Source organism: Salvelinus alpinus, chromosome 38 (genome assembly GCF_045679555.1).
Source record: "Salvelinus alpinus chromosome 38, SLU_Salpinus.1, whole genome shotgun sequence".
In the NCBI taxonomy this organism is placed as follows: domain Eukaryota; kingdom Metazoa; phylum Chordata; class Actinopteri; order Salmoniformes; family Salmonidae; genus Salvelinus; species Salvelinus alpinus.
In genome coordinates this window covers 1,817,817-1,838,055 of record NC_092123.1, presented here as the reverse complement: position 1 = coordinate 1,838,055, position 20,239 = coordinate 1,817,817, and the positions used below count along the sequence as shown (strand labels likewise).

Below are 20,239 nucleotides of genomic sequence, written 5' to 3'. Positions count from 1 at the left end.
TTCCAAGTACATGAAATTCTGTCGAAATGAGAGTTAAGACTGCATTTCCAACAAAACAAGGACAACCAATTGTTAATGAAGAATACAAAGCCAATACTATATTTGATAGGCACGAAGTTGTCAAGCAAATATAATACAACAGAACTGATAAATCAAGCACAAAGAAAATATGATACAAGAACACTTGAAGAAAACATGGCTGACGCTTTATTTTAAGGGTCCGTAATAAACTAAGTTAATTATATGGCGTTTACAAACAGTACATACCATTTATTAATCATAGTTCATACACAAATGTATATATATCCTGTGCTGTCAGTTTATTTTACCAGGTACTGCTGAAATGTCTATCAATGTCAAACCCATCTTTTTGGGAGAAATTACACTGGTCACTCAAAACATTATAAAGTATAAATAGCACTCACTTTAGATTAGGGGCTGCAAAAAGACAACTAATGTTTAGTAAATTGGTTATAAATGTGGGGAAAATGATTATTAAATGGTGAACACACTTTATAAATGACTTCAATGGTTTATTACGGTCGATTAAAATAAAGTGTCACCAAAACATGCATAACAGTTTGCTGAACATGGTTCAGAGTATTTGATGTGTCATTAGCACAATGCCGTGTAAAGGCATTACTTTTTGCCCACGTCCGGGCCCTCACTGACACACGGTGCCAGAGAGGTTTTTCGTTACAAAACAAAATTAATATTTTTTTACCGACCCACGCATATTTCATTTCACCTAGCTGGCCACTTGGGTTCAACCCAGCCTAGGCTATTCTCCATCCCAAAAAGTCAGAATACCTCACCTTTTTTCATGTATCTAATTTGATTAATACTTCTAAACAAACCATGTCTAAAAACAATCAAATGTTGCCTGGAATATCTCATACAGTATTATAGTTTAAAATGCACCAGCTATATATAAACAGCTTTTCATGAATCGATTACACACCTACGGATATATATACAGGTATATAATCCTAAATGAACGATACAATTTGTATCAACAAAGAAAGGCTTTCTGTCTACCAGGGATTGTGCCGGTAACTGTAACAGATTGTCAACATCAAGCCAAGTGCTCTGAGCCATTTGGATAGGTCTTCAGGGAAAACAGCCAAAGGGAATTGACTTGGGATTTGAGCTCGAGTCTACCGTGTCTGTAGCAGCTGCAGGCTTGGAGCCAAAACGAGGGGCCAGAGACGTCCCTTACTAAAACTAAGACAAGGTCGACGAACGTGCCCGTCTCTACAACTACTGCAAGACATTCTCTCAACTCAGAAGACTAACTCAGCCACCTACTATCACAACAACAGGCACAAACAAAACACACAGCACTGAAAAACAGAGAAACAAATCAATTAGACCGATTGAACACAGAAGATATACACATCCCCAACAACCAAGATTCTGTTGATAAATGGTGGTCAATTTGGGGGTGAATGTTTCCAAATGGAGTAGAAAATATAGAATAGAAGTAAGATTAGGCATATAATCAGATCCCTCGGATTCCAGTTATTTCTAAAATGTTTCAAACAGCGGAGGAAAAAGTGACTTGGAAATCAACGCATATCCTCACCTGCACATGATTAACACTAAGTTATCCACAAACAAATGTACAGTCAAACCCTTATATTGTCAAAACTACAACTAACTGTTGTTATGAATAGGGAGAGAGTAGTAGGCTAGCTGGACTCAGTAGCCGGACTGGGACTTCTCAGCCAAGATGGCGGCAGCTAGCTGCTGGGCGTCCGTCACATGGGGGTTCCTCCCCATAACCCGGCCCACCAGCTCAGAGGGGAAGATGTTACACAGGTTGAGGTAGACCTTCCCCCGCACCTCCCCGTACCGGCTCAGGGCGGGGGGCTCCTGGTGCATGTGGTGGGGGGGCATGGACGGGTGGGATGGCTGAGGGGCATGGGATGGGTGAGGGGGCTGAGAGGGGTGAGGGGGGTAGGGTGGGTGGTAAGAGTGTGTGGTCTGTCCCCATGGAGATGTGTGTCCCCAGCCTACATCGTGGGTCTCCGGTAGACTCTGGTAAGTCTCATAGCGGGACTGAGGGGGTTGGCTGGAGTAGGGATCCCAGGAGAAGGCTTTCCTGGGGGGCAGCAGGGAGCGTTCGTACAGCCGGGAGTCTGACAGCGTCTCCAGCCGCGTGTTGGCCAGGCAGCGGCCCAGAGGGGAGCCAGCAGGGTAGGGGCCGGACTGGGACACAGAGGGGTAGTCTCCAGGGCAGCTGGAGCGGGCGCCTACGGCCTGGTGCGGGAGGGGGTACAGAGGGCGCTTCAGGTGGGGGTCAGGGGGCTCGTCGTGAGGGAAGCTGTGGCCCCGTGCCAGGCTCTGGTGATAGCCATAGAGGACAGAGGTGTGGGTGTGGGGGGAGGGGTGGGGGTGGTGTGGCTCGAGCAGGGGGGCAGAGTGTTGAGAGTATAGGCGGTTGTGTTGATGGTGCTGATGATGCTGATGGTGGATGTATTTGTCCAGCAGAGGGCCGGGGCAGCACAGACAGGAGGCTCTCTCTCCGTACGAGTCACATCCGCTGCTGCCACAGTCTGACGAGCCCAGCAGACGCAGGTCCGTGTCCAGCGGGAAGCGGGACTCCGGACTCCTCCGTGCTGCCAGGCCAGAGTGGGCCGGCGTCACTGAGTAGTAGCTCAGATCTGGAGGGTCACAGCTGGAGGAGTAGGGGTCAGGGTGGGGGTACGGCAGGGTCATGTAGGGTGTGTCCCTGCCCAGGCTCGGTGGCTGTTCCTGGGGGTCGCTGAGGGCAGAGGGGGGTCCTCCAGGGGCAGGGGACAGAGTAACACTCCCACTACAAAAACTACTCCCACTACTACTACTGAGGCTGTTGCTTTTCTCAGCGTGTCTCAGCTTGCCCTCTGCCTCGCCGTAGGACAGCGCCCGGATGCTGGGGTCACACTGCCTTTTGGGGGCAGAACCTCTTTTGGTACCCATCGCTACATTGTTGGGCACGCTGTGGCTCTTCACCAGCCCGGCCTCGCCAGCCTGGCCCTTGGCGCTAGTAGAGGTGGCAGAGGTCTTGGCGCTGGCACGCAGCTCGTCTGCCACCGAGCGCTGGCACTGGGCACTCCTCTCCGGGTGGTAGTACTTACACTTGTGGCCGTAAGTGCACTTCTTGCCTAAAGAAAGGGGGAGAAAGGATAGGGAACTGGTTAGCACACAGGCTAGTGATGATTTTTAATTTAATTTTACCTTTATTTAACTAGGCAAGTCAGTTAAGAACAAATTCTTATTTTCAATGACGGCCTAGGAACAGTGCCTTGTTCAGGGGCAGAACGACAGATTTGTACCTTGTCAGCTCGGGTATTCGAACTTGCAACCTTTCGGTTACTAGTCCAACACTCTAACCACTAGGCTAACCTGCTGCCATGATGCGGCAGTGGTTCACTTAGAAAGTAGCAACCCAATGCATCTTCAGCACCAGTAGCTGGAAGTCATCCAGCTGATGAAGAAATGATTCATTCACATTATAACACTGGGAGAAGTCATGGACATGGTGGAGGTCAAGTGATAAACATATTAAAGAGTTAATAATAATGGCGGGGCCCACCGTAAGGACAGGGCTGCTTCTTGTGCTCTGGCATGATGGGACGTTTCCTCAGGAAGTTCTCCAGACTGGGACCATGACGACCTAGAGGGTCATCAGGAGGCATGAACCTGGGAGGGAGGGGAGAGTGAGAGAGAGGGAGGAGCGAGAGCGAGGGAGGAGAGGAGAGAAAGCGAGGGAGGAGAGAGAGCATGGGAGGAGAGGAGAGAGCGAGGGAGGAGAGGAGAGAGAGCGAGGGAGGGAGGGAGAGAGCGAGGGAGGGGAGGAGAGAGAGGGAGACGAGGAGAGAGAGCAAGGAGAGAGAGCGAGGGAGGGGAGGAGAGAGAGCGAGGAGAGAGAGAGCGAGGGAGGGGAGGAGAGAGAGCGAGGAGAGAGAGCGAGGGAGGGGAGGAGAGAGCGAGGGAGGGGTGAGAGAGAACGAGGGAGGGGAGAGAGAGAACGAGGGAGGGGAGGAGCGAGGGAGGGAGAAAGGAGTGGAGAGAGATTATTACCATATTAACATACTTAATCCTATACAGCCAAGTATTAACATAATGAACATCATACCACTTCTAGGCTAAAGAAGATGGACACTAAGCCGGAGCCGTATCACTCCTTCCTTACTTGTCGTTGACAAACGAGTACATGAGCAGCCGCTCGTCAATTAACTTCTTCCACTCTGGCTTCTCACTGGCCAGGTCGCGGTAGTTGTCGTTGGAGACGATGATGCCGTCGGACTCGTAGGCCAGCTTGACGATGAAACGGTCGTCATAGCAGACCACCCGGCGACCCTGGACCCGACGAGACGGAGTGAACACCAAGATCTTGTCCTTCTCCAGACGACGTAAGATATCCTGGTCTAGAGAGATGGAGAGAATTGGAGAACCGTGTAATCCAGTAAGCACTGAGGCCCATCTGACATATGTATGTGAACTCTCAGGTGTGTTTGTGTTTACCTGTGATGAGGGCGTCAGGGCGGGACTGCTCTTTCTTCCAGGACGGCACAAACACAGTGATGTCACGGTGACCTCGCTCCAGGAACCAATCAACAGCCAGCTGGATGCCGTAGCAGGAGAACACCTCTTTATTGCCGTGGCTACCAGAGATGGAGACAGACGTTAACTACCTTACAGGCTCTAACATCATATCAACAATATGTAGGTGACTTTGACAACAATTACCCAACTACCTTTACAACGGGCTACAATGGAGGAAATAGCCATTGTGCGTTTTCTGTAATCAAGATGACCGTCTATGGTTCATAGACCCTCACCTCATTGCCACGTTGCTACCGTCCAGGACGACGGGCCGCAGGTTGTCCTTGTCCCCCAGGAGGAGGTCTGTCTGATAAGGGGAGTCTGTCCTCCCCTGCTGCGCCTCCACTGCCTCCACATACCCACAGGAAGAAGAGGAGGAAGAGGAGGAGCAGGTGGAGGGGGCGGTCTGTGAAGCCGTGGACCCAGTCAGCTGTTGGTTTGTCTCGACCTTACGGCCCAGTTTGACCAGCTCTCCCAGTATGTCGTTGATGAGTGTGTACGGCCCCAGCTTGGCCAGCACCAGCCGCACCAGCTCCTCGGTGTAGCCCAGCTTCAGAGCAAACTCCAGCTTGGACTGGTACTCCCTCAGGGCTTCCCCGGATGAAGGCTCCCCCGACGGAGGGTCAGGAGGCCCCTCGGACCCCAGGTCCACACAGGGAGTCCTGCACAGAGGTTGGTGGGTGTTGGGAACAGGCACTCCATCTAGCTCAGATACGGACACTCTTCCAGCCGGGTTAGAACCGGTGCTGTTTCGGGCTGGCTCCGGGTCACTGTCGAACCCAGCACTCTCCTCCCCCACCACCTCCCCCTCCTTCCCCCCAGGCGTGGACAAGCTGCAACTGCCACTGCCCTTGCAGGCCTCTTCCTCCTCCTCTCCCCGCTCCATACTGGGCCCTGTATCGGCGCCAGCCTGCCTGCTGACGGAGCCTTCGATGTGGAGGTACTCTAAATCCAGCCCCAGGTCAAGGATAAGGCCTGCTCCATCCTCCTCCGGATGGTCCTTCAGGCCCATGAATCTGTCACAAACATCCAGCTCTGGGCTGAGGCCTGACCCGGAGGACCACTCCCACCACTTCTACCCCCGTCTTACCGTGTCCATGGCATGAGCGCCTGAGAGAGAGAGAGAGAAAGAGAGAGATGTAAAAGAGCGAGTTAAATGGATGGTTCAAAACGATTGGAAGAGTATTTCAGTGAGTAAAGCCCAAGGACGAACTGAGATCCATTAGACAAGGCTTGACTTCAGACCAAAAACAATAGGAGGGAATCCATGCTCATAAAATGTCTCGTTAAAGTTCGGATCTCACGAGACATACATCTCCTACACACCTCTGGTGTCAGTAACCTGATGAGAAACTTCAACGGACTTGACTATCAACACCTGGGAGATTCATTTCTTGGTTTTAGTGAGGATAGGTAGACGGAGCTGTGAGCTTCACCCGAGAGAGAGAGACAGAATAATAGAATATACCAAACGAATGATCCTCAATAAACCAATATTTGACACTTTTGGACAAATTGTACTGCAATAAATACAGAACTTGACATATGCTCTGCGACAGACTGCTGTCTTAGGAAACATATGGGAACTATTGTATGTTTTTTTAGTAAAATAAGACCATGTCTATGCTACTCAAACACTGAACCTAATTTGGTTGTTGGATGTGACTAGCTGACCTGAGCCGAGCTCCCCAGCAGGGCACAGATTGGCTGAGACAAAGAGGGGTGCGTTCCTGGGGGTGCCCTGTCCTAATTAAGGGGTTCCCGCTCTTTTAGAGGGGCCAGCCACGGCGTGCCGCCTCTCACCCAGCCCACGTCACAACACATCAATCTCAAGGGGAACAGAGGATGCTCTGTTTAAACACAAATAGCCGTTGTTTGTTGGGCTAAGGCCTGACTCCCCCCGTGCTTCAGGAGCATATGGTTCCTCCCCTGAGGAAGAGTCACTCGTTTGAACACTAAAGGAACAGGAAGTAAATCAAGAGAGACACTCAGGCCTCAATGGTAACCAATAGGGTGGCAGAATTTGATCACTTGCAAGTTGCAATGAGGAAATATTAGGTATGTTCCTCAAAGATAGGGCACCATGGTACTTGGGGTAGTTTCCATTTCAATCCAGTCATTTCAGGAGTCATTTCAGCATTGAAATACCAATTCAATGGAAAAATCCTCACTTAAAATAAATGGCCCTTTTCAATTCTTGAAGAGAGGTTTCAATAGATCTCTTGTATTGTGAAATGGATTTGAAGACCCCAACCCGGATGGGCACTATATAAACAACTGGATATTATAATATCACAAGAAATAACAGTCAGTGTATAGCCCACAGCATCATCATTTAGCCATAACTGTGCAACAATGTGGTTACAGGGCATCATCACGTTAGCAGATACATCTGTTGAGTCTGCAGCCTGTAGCCTTTTAAAGATTACCTAAAACCTCATCCACATGTTTTCATGTCTGCTAAAATGTAACATACATTTAAAGGTGTCATGGTGGGGTGGGAGGATGGGAGTGTGTGCATTACATGAAAGAGGGCTGCTTAGCAACATGACCCAGGGTTGCTAGGCTGCAGCGGTTGAAAGAATGTCCCTTAAAAAGACAGAGCTGGAATAATTCTGTCCTTTGTGCACAAAGGAAGACCCGGGGAAGAGGGGCCACTTAAGTGTGCCTGACTGACGTTCCCCAACAATACAACTGCCAGTTGCACTCGGGGTCACCTCCGCTGCAGCCATTGTCGGGTTGATGCTCTGAGCACCCGCCGCCTGTCCACAGCCGCACACACAGAAGGGGACTGGGTTGTGTTGTCTAGGTGACGAGCCTCTCGAAGCAACAGTCCTCCTGATGGGATGCAGAACATGCAGTGGAGGGTGTCCGCCCTGCTCTGAGGCCTTCGCTCAGCATCTTTCAACGTGTGTTCTCGCAGGCACTCAATATGACCCAGCTACCAGTTAAGGAGAGAAACAGACGGCAGAGATTTGAAAAAGACTTTGGCCACAAACCCCAGAGGCTCACAGAAGCTGCTTCAGACATGCAGATAATACAATGTCGGCTAGAAACCAAAAAGCAGTTACAGAAATCTTTTGTCATGTAGCCTACAACCTTTTCCTTTGAAGAACGTAGCTCATTATCAGTGACAGCATAACTATCAAGCTGTGTGGACTATGATGTCATGCCTTGTTGGACAGCCGCCAGGCTCAACTGCCGTTTCATTCGATAGCATCTTTCAAACATCAGCCCAGAGTCCCTCCTAGTATTGGCGGTGCATTCATTGATTGAAGCACTGAAGCGGTAGGCTAATGAATATGTAACACAGGGCTTTGGGCTGGGGGGGCAGCGGTGTGTGAGATGGGGGGGGGGTCTGGATTTTCCCTCCTTGGTTCTGGTATTGATTGTGAAGAGGGGGGTGGCTGTCTGCAGAGTTGAATTATTTCCAAAGAAAAGGAAGGGTTGGCCCTGTTCAGCACTGGCTGGGAGGGATGGAGGGGGCTGAAGGCTTTACTGCCATTAGCCAGGGCAACAGATGTCTTCTGGAACCGCAGGGGAACGAGAGCAACTTCTGGTCCTCCCCCTCTCCGTGTAGCACGCTCCATGGAGCCCGCTGCGTCCGCCCCGCCAGACAGAGTCACGTGACACTAAAAGGGAGAACCTTCTCTTCTTCATCCTAAAAAAAAAACACGACATTGTCTCTTCCCCATCTCATCAGCAACACATCACTCATACGCCACCACCCAGCCAGTGACAATGTTTCTAGTACCTTCATCTCAGTGAGACAGTTTTTCCAGTAATGTTCGTCCAAAAGTATTTTGAAGCAAAGGAATTAACAAATAATTTACCTTTTAAAACCAAACTATTATCAAACTGGCCAAGTCTCCAATAGTCTCTTAGAATTCAGAACGAGGCTTAAAACACGGACATGAAGCTTAGTTTGATTCTCATTCACTTTCGGAGAGATTATTCCGTCAGAGAAAGTAAGAGGAAACAACTATACTCCACAATAACCTAAATGACAGAGTGAAGAGAAGAAAGCCTGTACAGAATAATAACTTAAAACACAAGGCCAAATCTACACTGGATTTGCTTACCAAGAAGACAGTGAATGTTCCTGAGTGGCCGAGTTACAGTTTTGACTTAAATCTATTTGAAAATCTATGGCAAGACCTGAAAAGGGTTGTCTAGCAATGATTAAAGAATTAAATGGGGAAATGTTGCGCAATCCAGGTGTGTAAAGCTGTAAGAGAAAGACTCACAGCTGTAATCGCTGCCAAACGTGCTTCTACAAAGTACTGACTCAGGGGTGTAAACATTTACGTAAATTTGATTTCTGTACTTCATTTTCAATAAAAGTGCAAACATTTCTAGAAACTGGTTTTCACTTTGTCATTATGGGATATTGTGTGTAGGTGGGTGAGAATTTGTTTATATTTAATCCATTTTTAATTCAGGCTGTAACAACAAAATGTGGAATAAGTCAAGGGGCGTGAATACTTTCTGAAGGCACTGTATATCTAGGTCAAATTCAGACTACCCCAATAGATTACTATTTTCAGAAAGAAGTGTTGCATAACTTGCTACAGCCTCCACACGATTTGGTATTTTTCACTAAACTGTAAAACCACAATAAACTAAATGTTGAAACAAAACATATGCACAGTCAGTGTCTCATAACATACACCCTCTCGTGCTACAAGTCCCTTAAAGAGGCTGTGAAAAGACATTGCCCCAAAGCCCTGTGAGAGCCCTATAAGAAAGAGAAACCGGTCACACAGGTGCGGGGAGACAACGTGTTCAAAGGTGATCACTCCACTGGTGAAGAGACATGCCCTTAGTCAAACATAAATCACTACACATTCCAAGGAAAAATAACACAAAAGGCCTAATTGGGTACAGCTAAATACTAACATATTTGATGTCATTACAAACGCTCATGGCAACTTGTTTTTTTAAACCTGTTATAATTCTGTCAGAAGACATAAGCCTATTGAAATTCTGCATTGAAACAGACATGGTTTGATGAGAAAGAGCCTAAATTGTTAGGCCTAATATCTCCACTTACCCTGACCTCAGTAAAACATCCAACGGCCAAACAAAGCAAACCTCCTTAGTAAAATGGCCTTAAGGAAATAACTTGGTTCATTCCAGCATTAGAGAAAGCTTTTAGAAGTTCATAGATCCCCCCCCTGCTCAACAGATGTGAGCAAAAAATAAAGTATTTCACATTCCATACGCTTCCTACTCTTCAAACCCAAAATCCAAGGATAGTGTGTTTACCATAAGGTACAGTTTTTCCCAAGAAAGCCAGGCAGGTTGAACAATGAGTGCCTCAACAGATGGAGCTACAATGTCGACCATTCCGCGGTTAGACACTGGCTGCCTGGCTCCACCAATGGGAGTGCAGTGACCTCACAATGAGACCCACAAACGCAGGCGGGCAGGCGCATATGAACCCAGTCTCCTATAGGCACGCGTAGACAGAGATATATACACACACACACACACACACACACACACACACACACAGCCCCTGTCACTCTGAAAGGGTCTTCCCCTGTGTGAGCAATGAATCAAAGAGGGGGTGTATGGTCAATAACAGAGGCACACAAAGGGAGTCATGCAGGCAGCTGCAACATGAGGCCAGCGCTACTAGAACACTGGCCTGGGGTGAGGAACACCTGGCTAGCTGGGGAACTGCAGCAGCTCTAACCCCTTTGTTTTTGGCTTGGTTGGGGTGAGGGTCAGGGTTACACACTTCTACTGGGGTAAATCATGTTAAAAGCACTGCATGTCCTTACAGAGAATGCAAGAGGGGAGGGGGGGAGTCGCAGTGGGGTGAAAGGGGACAGGATGGGCATGTAGGGTGGGCTGGAATGAGTATGAAAAGGGACACTTTTTAATTGTTCCAGGCGGCACACTTTAAGGGAAATGACTTGGAAGCACAAATAATTTGTTTAGTTCCTGAACTTTAAGTTGGGATAAACACTGCATGTATTTAGGCAAGTTTAAATGGAGTTGGTGGCACTGGACAGAACTTTCTTTATAAACAAAAGTAAAATGCTCCCAACTGTGACTTGTTTATCTGACACTCACATAAGTCACTGTTGGGACTGTGAGCGCATCGGAGTTGTGTTTTAGCACTCAGTATTACCTTGGCTGTGTAATAGAACCACAGCAGCTGAGGAGAGCAGAGTAGCCCGGGCAGATGTTGGAGAGCTGGAGGCAAAAGAGTAAAGCTGGCCCATGGTACTGTATAACAGTCTAATAACATAGTAGACCAGGGATCATCAACTAGATTCAGACACGGGCCAATGTTTTCTGGAGCAGATGGTTGGAGGGCCAGAACATAATTACAAATCATTTGTAGACTGCAAATTGAGCACAAGAAGTCCAAACAAATATGTTTGACTTTAACAATCATTACAAACCTCGCTTTCATTTGAATACAATCAAATTCGACCCGCCAGTTGGTGAACGCTGCAGTAGCCCATTGACCGTAAGCTGTCAGCCACTCTCAGTTACAGCGGCTTAGAGACCATCTGCCCCCTCGGCTTAAAGTAAACAGGTGTCTTTACGACAACTGCTGGCGGTCCACCCAACATACTGTATAACATAGTCTAATAACACAGTAGCCCATTGACCATTAGCCACACTGTTACAGTGGCTTAGAGACCACCTGCCCCCTCGACTTAAAGTAAACAGGTGTCTTTACGACAACTGCTGGCGGTCCACCCAACATACTGTATAACATAGTCTAATAACACAGTAGCCCATTGACCATTAGCCACACTGTTACAGTGGCTTAGAGACCACCTGCCCCCTCGACTTAAAGTAAACAGGTGTCTTTGCAGCAACAACTGCTGGAAGTTCACCTATACCCCGATTTGCATTCTCAGCCACAAATAGCTGGCATTCCTCAAAATGGCAGGTCGTCTTCAACACAGCACTCCAAACAGTTTCAAAGGTTAGATGAAGATTTGGTTTCAAATGTTTTTTCAACAGTAATAGGCCTAGGACAATAGGCCTGAACTATGCAAATTAGGGTTAAAAAGACAAGTAGTGAAGTAGAGAGTCGGGGACACTTTTACTAGAAGACACTGCGCTACCAGTGTCAAAGTGAGCAGAAGAGGGCCGTATGGCCACCGTCATAGAATTAGGAATTAGAATAGTCATTTAATAGCATCTATGGCCACTGTGCTCTCTGACCTTTTATTTGACCCCACTGGCTTTTCAGTTACAAGGGCCACATCACCACTGACCTCCAGCCATCTCAGTCAACATGCACATGTTCAGTAGGCACAAAACAGGAGGAAGGTTCAGGAAATATTTAGAAAATAATTTTGCCCTAATAAAAAAATTGTCCCTTTAGTTACTTTTGACCACTGACCAGTAATGGCTGCTATTGACAGGCTGCCTCCAGCCGTGGCAGAGGGCCAGGTCGGTGAGGAGCAGCAGCAGGAGTGCTGTGGTCCATGGGGCCAGGGTGAGGACCTGGAGGCAGGCAGGAGAAAGGGAGACCCCCTCATAGGACAGGCCAGCTGTTGGGCCAAGCAAACCCATTGCCCAGGCCAGACAACTCCCCAGTCAGCCCACCCAATTGTGAATGGTGGCTTCTGTTTAAAAAAAAATCAAATCTTTCATGAGGCCTCCATGCTCATGTCTGGGGTGCAGGTGCCCCTCTCTCTTACAGCTGAATGGACAAGAGGAGACAGTGGGACACGTGCAGGCTGGCGTGGGTAACACACACGGAGCCTGTTGTGATCTAGATCGCTAAATGTCTAACTTAAAAAGCACAAGAAATTCACTCACCAGTCGTAGGTAGCCAAGTTAGCGACATTAGAATCAGCAGCACTTATTTGGTGGTCCTTACATGCTCTAGTCTACAGTGCCAACAGCTGCTGGGCGTGGCATTCGACACAAAGTTGGCTAGCTAAAATGTAAAATAATTGACAGCTGCAAAATGATACCGTTTGTAGGTTACCTAACTAGTTAGCTAGCGTTGACAGGATTAGACTGCCTGCAGCATTGCTGCTTCCTTTTGAAGTTCGACGTGCAATTCATACCGAAATCTTGATAGTCAGAACCACCAGTAACATCGTCCAAGCTAGCTACATACAAACGGCTAGCCAAATTTATGGCACTTGTATGTGGCCCAAACGTGAAAATGTCTTATCGTGAAACAAACCTTTCAGTTCACCTGCTGATGGTTGACATAAACATCCGGCTCGAGTTGCCTGGGAGGAAGCTAGAGCAGACAGGCTAGAGCTAGGAGCAGTGCGTGGTACAGGGTCATCTTGTGGTGAGCTGACAGAAGTACAAGGAGTCTTTACTTGAAGATAAATTAATTAAAATGGGTTAAATTATGGAAATGTCATGCAACATTTACTTGGGGTTCTTTTACATGGTTTGTATAAATGTTACCATATTTGGAACACTTAAAATACAATATTTCCATAATGTTTCTTAGGCTCAGATTCATTTGACATTTGATGCGTTTACAGCCCCACATTTATTTCACACAATAGAGAAGACTGAATGCTTTATGTTAAAGGGTTACAAAACTACCCCACACAATTTAGTAAATTACTTAGGATTTTATTCAATGGAAAAAAGACCTTGAGGAAAATACAACAATTCCCATAATACACAGAGGACATAAATTAGAGTAGCATGGTAGAAACACTTGAGGAAAACATGTCACCTGGCACCTGGGCGGCAGAGAACCTTGTCACAGCGTTGCTGCAACGTTGCCACAGCCAAGGGCACACTGCTGTGTTATGCAGGAAAATCAGTGATTTAAACTCAGAATTTTGTCATTTTTGAAAAGTGAATGAACAGAGGTCGAGGGTTATTCCTGTACATGAACCTCCAAATGATACAAAAGCTAAAAAAAAAAGGGATTATTGCCCTAAAATAAACCATAAATATTTATATTGATGCACATTGGTTTAACAAAACATTGCCTCTGTAAACATTTAACATAATGTGTGCATTAACTTTTATAAACCACTGCAGCCGCATAATTATAAGGGTAATAAAAATGACAGAAACAAACTAAGGAGTTAAAAATGTAATCGATACTTTCTGTAGTGGTTTGTAACACTGTTAAAATGTGTGACTTATGCCATCTTGGCATGCACCGCGTTTCACAGATGAGAAAGCATCTCATATCTATAATCTTACAGCATTGCGTTCTTTAGAGAGGCCTGGAATCATCTCACCCAAACAGGATGTGACAGTCCACTGTAAGAGGGTCAAGCATTGGAGGGACATGTGACCATAGAGACATTATGATTTCCATTCTTGAAAAAAAAGTTTGTCCATACACACATACAAAGAATCTAACCAGGGTGCCAGTCTATCTCAGAAGACAAGGACAGTGGAGCTCCTTGCTGCTGCTTCAGACTGGCACCCAGGCTAACCAGGAAACATTAGGACAAACAAGTGCAGTCCCATTTTTCACTAGTTGGATCAAGAGACGAGAGGAAAACTAAAGAATTACAACCAGGAGCTGCTGGGGTTTGGAAAAGCTTCCAGGTTGTTGTCGTGTTGCTTTAATCCATAGCATACTACTGCCTGGACTGGGACAGACTGTACAAAACAAAATGTTCCCTTCTGCCCTCAGAGTCAAGATACTAAAATAATGCAGACAAGCTGAGGGGGTGAAGCTACCAGGCTATGGTGGTCTGATGGTATTAAAGAGTCCAACATGGAAATACAACGATTTGACAAATGTATCAAAATGGGGGCCATGCTGCTTCATAATAGTTTTTACATGTAATAATTCAATCTCACTCAAATGTCAGATTTTGATACATTTCCTGTAGGAGTTATGAGCAAAACCTAATGCATTTGTCACAACAGATTTTACAAGTAGCGACAAACGCAAACCTGAATTCAGTGGAGGGGCCCATTAAAATGAAAAACAAACAAATCGAACCTGTGGTTGCTGATACATTTGGATATGTTGTGGATTTTAAAGCTTCATCTACAAATCGTTAAGGTATATTTCATCTTGACACTTGTTTCATTGAATACCCTGGTCATCATGCTACCAAATGGTGGGTCAAAGTCAAGACCAAGACCATTCTCTAGAGTCTACTGTACATATCAACCCATTCACAGTTTGCCCAACACGACCAAGGAGAGGCAATGTGACACGTTAAAGTTGAGGGAGGCTGGAAAAGACCCTCAGGAGTATATGGGACTGGAAAGGCCCCTATAAGGTTGCAGTGTCCTATTAAGGGTTAAGTCGACATCTTTGTTGAAACTTCTCTCTATACTTTAACCCTGTTTGAACCCTTATCAAGAGGAAGGCCGGAGTGAAAAAGAGACAAAAGTTACATTTTCAATGTCAAGCACGACCCATTTGAAAATGCAACGGCATGTCAGTCAGAGGAACTGATCTAAGAAACTCTCAACACAGAAGTTGACCTGAACATAACCTGGACTAAACACAATAACAAACTACTGTATGACCCTTCACCTGTCTGGTGCTATAAGCTTCCCTTCCTCCGCAACAGTCTCTTTCATTCTTTTCCTCCCTCTGTCACACAATACATCCCCCCTCTCTTTTCTTCCAATAGACACACATTAACATCTACTAGTGTTTTGAATAAGTCGGGCTCAGATCCCTACTCTCACTGGTGCAGGAGGTAAGGGAAGGCTCTAGTAGGGTTTGGGGGCCAAGAACCCAGGAAAGCTGATGACGTCTGTTGTCAGAGCAGAGTGGCCAATGGGCATGATGACAACACTACCAACTGACACAAACAAACACAGTCCCATCAGCCTATAGGGACCCCGAGGCCTCCCCTTCATGATTTCAGTCCGTTTATCGTGCAATTGTCTTTTCTTATTTGAAACAGGTGATATTTAGGTATCACGCCGCCTCAGAGCTCAGTGAAGCTCGGTACTCCAGTTGTACGTCAAGTTCAAGATAATCATTGTCATGAGTCATCATTATGGTGGTAATAAACTGAGGGGTGCTGTCTTCATGCTGCTGGGTGTGTGTGTACACTACCAGCTAAGCAGGGAGGTACGGCCCAGGGTCATGAAGTAGACCTGGCTGGAACCTCCAGAACGCACCGACGCAAAGAACACCTGCAGGACAAAGACGGAGTGAGTGAGTGTGAGAGTGAGAGTGTGTGAGAGAGTGTGAGAGAGAGTGGCATCATTATCAACATTGATGAACATCTATGCAAGTAAGCAGTGTGTGTGTGTGTTGTACGCATAACTTACCTTGTCATTCCTCTCACACAGGAACTTGAGTCTCTGGGCTCTCTTGTGCATGAAGACCCCGTCCAGGTGTCCTGTCTCCACAGACCTGATCTCTATGGCCTTCTCCCCCCAGCCCATGATCTGGTTGGACCTAATGTAGGCTACACACACAGATGGACAATCAAGTTAATAAGAAAGTGTGTGTGTGTGTTTATTGAAAACAACTATGTACTTAAGTTAAAAGGTATAAAACTTAGTTTCACCACAAGGCACTCCTGTGTGTCTTAAACATGTGTACAGTGCATTCGGAAAGTATTCAGACGCCTTCACTTTTTCATAATGTTGTTACGTTACAGCCTTATTATAAAATTGAAATAAAATTGTAAAAAACGACAATACCCCATAATGAAAAAGCTAAAACAAGTTAAACATTTTTGCTAATAAAAAAAAAATGAATACGTTATTTACATAATTATTCAGACACCTTAGTATTAGACTCAAAATTGAGCTCAGGTGCATCCTGTTTCCATTTGATCAACCTTGAGATGTTTCTAAAACTTGGAGTCCACCTGTGGTAAATTCAATTGATTAGACATGATTTGGAAAGGCACACACACTAGAGGTCGACCGATTATGATTTTTCAACGTTGATACCGATTATTGGAGAACCCAAAAAAGTTACCGATTAATCGGACATTTTTTTTTTTTTTTATATATATGTATTTGTAATAATGACAATTACAACAATACTGAATGAACACTTTTATTATAACTTAATATAATAAATAAATAAAGATCAATTTAGTCTCAAATAAATAATGAAACATGTTCAATTTGGTTTAAATAATGCAAAAACAAAGTGTTGGAGAAGAAAGTAAAAGTGCAATATGTGCCATGTTAAAACGCTAAGGTTTAAGTTCCTTGCTCAGAACATGAGAACATTTGAAAGCTGGTGGTTCCTTTTAACATGAGTCTTCAATATTCCCAGTTAAGAAGTTTTAGGTTGTAGTTATTATAGGAATTCTAGGATTATTTCTCTCTATACCATTTATTTAATATACCTTTGACTATTGGATGTTCTTATAGGCACTTATATTGCCAGCCTAATCTCGGGAGTTGATAGGCTTGAAGTCATAAACAGCGCTGTGCTTCAAGCATTGCGAAGAGCTGCTGGCAAACGCAGGAAAGTGCTGTTTGAATGAATGCTTACGAGCCTGCTACTGCCTACCACCGCTCAGTCAGACTGCTCTATCAAATCAAAGACTTAATTATAACATAATAACACACAGAAATACGAGCCTTAGTTAATTAATATGGTCAAATCCGGAAACTATCATTTCGAAAACAAAATGTTTATTCTTTCAGTGAAATAAGGTATTTTATCGAACGGGTGGCATCCATAAGTCTAAATATTCCTGTTACATTGCACAACCTTCAATGTCATGTCATAATTATGTAAAATTCAGGCAAATTAATTACAGTCTTTGTTAGGGAGAAATGGTCTTCACACAGTTCGCAACGAGCCAGGCAGCCCAAACTGCTGCATACACCCTGACTCTGCTTACACAGAACGCAAGAGAAGTGACACAATTTCCCTAGTTAATATTGCCTGCTAACATGAATTTCCTTTAACTACATATGCAGGTTTAAAAAAATATACTTCTGTGTATTGATTTTAAGAAAGGGATTGATGTTTATGGTGCATTGGTGAAACGATAGTGCTTTTTTCGCGAATGCGCTTGTTAAATCATCCCCCGTCTGGCGAAGTAGGCTGTGATTCGATGATAAATTAACAGGCACCGCATTGATTATTTGCAACGCAGGACAAGCTAGTTAAACTAGTCATATCATCAACCATGTGTAGATAACTAGTGATTATGCTAAGATTGATTGTTTTTTATAAGATAAGTTTAATGCTAGCTTGCAACTTACCTTCGCTCCTTGCTGCACTCGTGTTACAGGTGGTCAAGCCTGCCACGCAGTCTCCTCGTGGAGTGCAATGTAATCGGCGTCCAAAAATGCCGATTACCGATTGTTATGAAAACTTGAAATCGGCCCTAATTAATCAGCCATGCCGATTAATCGGTCGACCTCTAACACACACCTGTCTATATAAAGGTCCCACAGTTGACAGTGTATGTCAGAGCAAAAACACAGCCATGAGGTTGAAGGAATTGTCCACAGAGCTACGAGACAGTATTGTATCGAGGCACAGATCTGGGGAAGGTTACCAAAACAAATTCTGCAGCATTGAAGAACACAGTGGCCTTCATCATTCTTAAATAGAAGTTTGGAACTAGCAAGACTCTTCCTAGAGCTGGCTGCCCGGCCAAACTGAGCAATCGGGGGAGAAGGGCCTTGGTCAGGGAGGTGACCAAGAACCAGATGGTGACTCTGACAGAGTTCCTCTGTGGCGATGGGATAGCCTTCCAGAAAGACAACCATCTCTGCAGCACTCCACCATTCAGGCCTTTGTGGTAGAGTGGCCAGACGGAAGCCACTCCTCAGTAAAAGGCTCATGACAGCCTGCTTGGAGTTTGCCAAAAGGCACCTAAAGGACTCTGACCATGAGAAACAAGATTCTCTGGTCTGATGAAACCAAGATTAAACTCTTTGACCTGAATGCCAAGCGTCACGTCAGGAAGAAACCTGGCACCGTCCCTACAGTGAAGCATTGTGGTGGCAGCATCATGCTGTGGGGATGTTTTTCAGCAGCAGGCACTGGGAGACCAGTCAGGATCGAGGGAAAGATTAACAGAGCAATGTACCGAGAGATCCTTGTTTCAAACCTGCTCCAGAGTGCTCAGGACCTCAGAATGGGACGAAGGACAACGACCCTAAGCACACAGCCAAGACAATGCAGAAGTGGCTTCAGGACATGTCTCAATGTCCTTGAGTGGCCTAGCCAGCGCCCGGACTTGAACTTGAACTTGAACTGGAGAGACCTGAAAATGGCTGTACAGCAACACTCCCCATCCAACCTGACAGAGCATGAGGATCTGCAGAGAAGAATAGGAGAAACTCCCCAAATACAGGTGTGCCAAGCTTGTAGCGTCATACCCAAGAAGACTCTGGGCTGTAATCGCTGCCAAAGGTGCTTCAACAAAGTACTGATTAAAGGGTCTGAATACTTAAGTAAAATGCGATATCAGTTTATTATTTTTAATAAATCTGCAAAAATGTCTAAAAACCTGTTTTGCTTTTTCATTATTATAGGGTATCATGTGTAGATTGATGAGGAACTTGTCCATTTATTTTAACCCATTTTAGAATAAGGCTGTAGCGTAACAAAATGTGGAAAAAGTGAAGGGTCTGAATACTTTCTGAATGCACTGTATGTGCGTCCCAGTGTGTGAGTGTTACGTACCCACTGAGGTAGGCATCTCGCCCCATTGCAGCACCACGTCTTTGGTGATGCGTCCGTAGGTGTTGACGTAGACGCCCTCATCCTCGTAACACACCAGCAGCTCAATACCGTCCGTGTTGGGCAGGATGATGATGGCATGGGACTGGATATTGGTCTGGATCTGAAGGGAGAGGAAGAGTAGAGAGAGGAAGGAGGCGAGAGAGCAAACAGAGAAAGAAAAAAAGGTTAGTCTCGGGTCGTATTCATAAAGAACTTAGCTGAAGAAAAAAATCAACTGAAACAATGAGGGACTACCTGTACTTGCCCAATAAGAAAGACTTGTTTTCGCTTTCCGTTGAAAAATGTTTTGATACAGTGTGACCTAATGAATATGCCCCCATATACATGGGCTGAATCTCAAACCGAAGACTTGGCCCCTAAGTCCTTTATCGAGTGGCCACTTGCTGTTGTGTTCGACAGTGATCACTCGAGTCTGTCAGTGTTTTGGCCAAAATGAGCATTGAGACGATACACGGTTTGAGATGTCCCAACTGCAACTTACCCAAATCCATTTGCGAGCATTGTCTCCCGCGACCTGTCTTGTAGCATGACTCATTTGCAATGAAACACGGGCACTGGGGACCTTGAGCAGACAGACGCATACTCCGATATACAGTGAGAAAGTAGTAAAAACAAAACGTCATCTCCCTATTCCTGCACAGCGCAGCAGTGACTGGCTCAGGTTTACCTAGCAAGTTAATAATGGACAAGTTTGTGTACAAACTTCAGAAACACACTAAACTCCTTAGCTAGATGTAAAATCCTGTCACTAAGACCTCCTCGGAATTAAACTTCAAAATTAATTAAATGTATTGATTTATCTTGACTTTTTCTGAGAATGTGAGGACGAGGAAGTAGTGACTGTTTCTAGGTAACATGCTAAGATTCATGGGAAGAAGTTGGTGCCATGGGCGCTGAGTCGGCATAGGATAAAGGAGGACAAAGAGGCTTCCGAAGGGCGCAGTGGAGCCCTTGACAATCAGCATTTGAGATTGGCTCCTGAACGCGCATATCGAGTGGTGAAAGTGTTCGGTT

The 20,239-nt window shown here is 45.7% G+C and overlaps 2 protein-coding genes across 18 annotated transcripts in view; both read right to left on the bottom strand.

Moving 5' to 3' along the window:
• Positions 1-184: 184 nt before the first annotated feature.
• Positions 185-12,880, bottom strand: LOC139566240 (probable ribonuclease ZC3H12C). Of its 5 annotated transcripts, XM_071387275.1 has the most exons (7): positions 9,644-9,996; positions 7,308-8,251; positions 4,827-5,700; positions 4,510-4,649; positions 4,178-4,412; positions 3,578-3,684; positions 185-3,146 (listed from the first exon to the last, which is right to left on the bottom strand). In XM_071387275.1, exons 3-7 carry the CDS (start codon positions 5,600-5,602, stop codon positions 1,702-1,704), a joined length of 2,703 nt encoding a protein of 900 aa, XP_071243376.1. In that variant the 5' UTR covers positions 5,603-5,700; positions 7,308-8,251; positions 9,644-9,996; the 3' UTR covers positions 185-1,701. The 5 variants fall into 5 exon arrangements, with proteins under 5 accessions (XP_071243376.1, XP_071243379.1, XP_071243377.1 ...); XM_071387278.1 differs by lacking the exons at positions 7,308-8,251; positions 9,644-9,996 and adding an exon at positions 12,767-12,880; XM_071387276.1 differs by lacking the exons at positions 7,308-8,251; positions 9,644-9,996 and adding an exon at positions 12,391-12,756.
• Positions 12,881-13,155: 275 nt separating this feature from the next.
• LOC139566465 (mitogen-activated protein kinase kinase kinase kinase 4-like) overlaps positions 13,156-20,239 on the bottom strand; it is a 51,815-nt gene continuing 44,731 nt past the window's right edge. For all 13 annotated transcript variants that reach the window (XM_071387656.1, XM_071387658.1, XM_071387657.1 and 10 more), the window contains 3 exons: positions 19,166-19,325; positions 15,820-15,959; positions 13,156-15,681 (listed from right to left, as the gene is read on the bottom strand). In XM_071387656.1, coding sequence (XP_071243757.1) covers positions 15,598-15,681; positions 15,820-15,959; positions 19,166-19,325 — 384 coding nt within the window. In that variant the 3' untranslated portion in view covers positions 13,156-15,597. The remainder of the gene's footprint in view (positions 15,682-15,819; positions 15,960-19,165; positions 19,326-20,239) is intronic.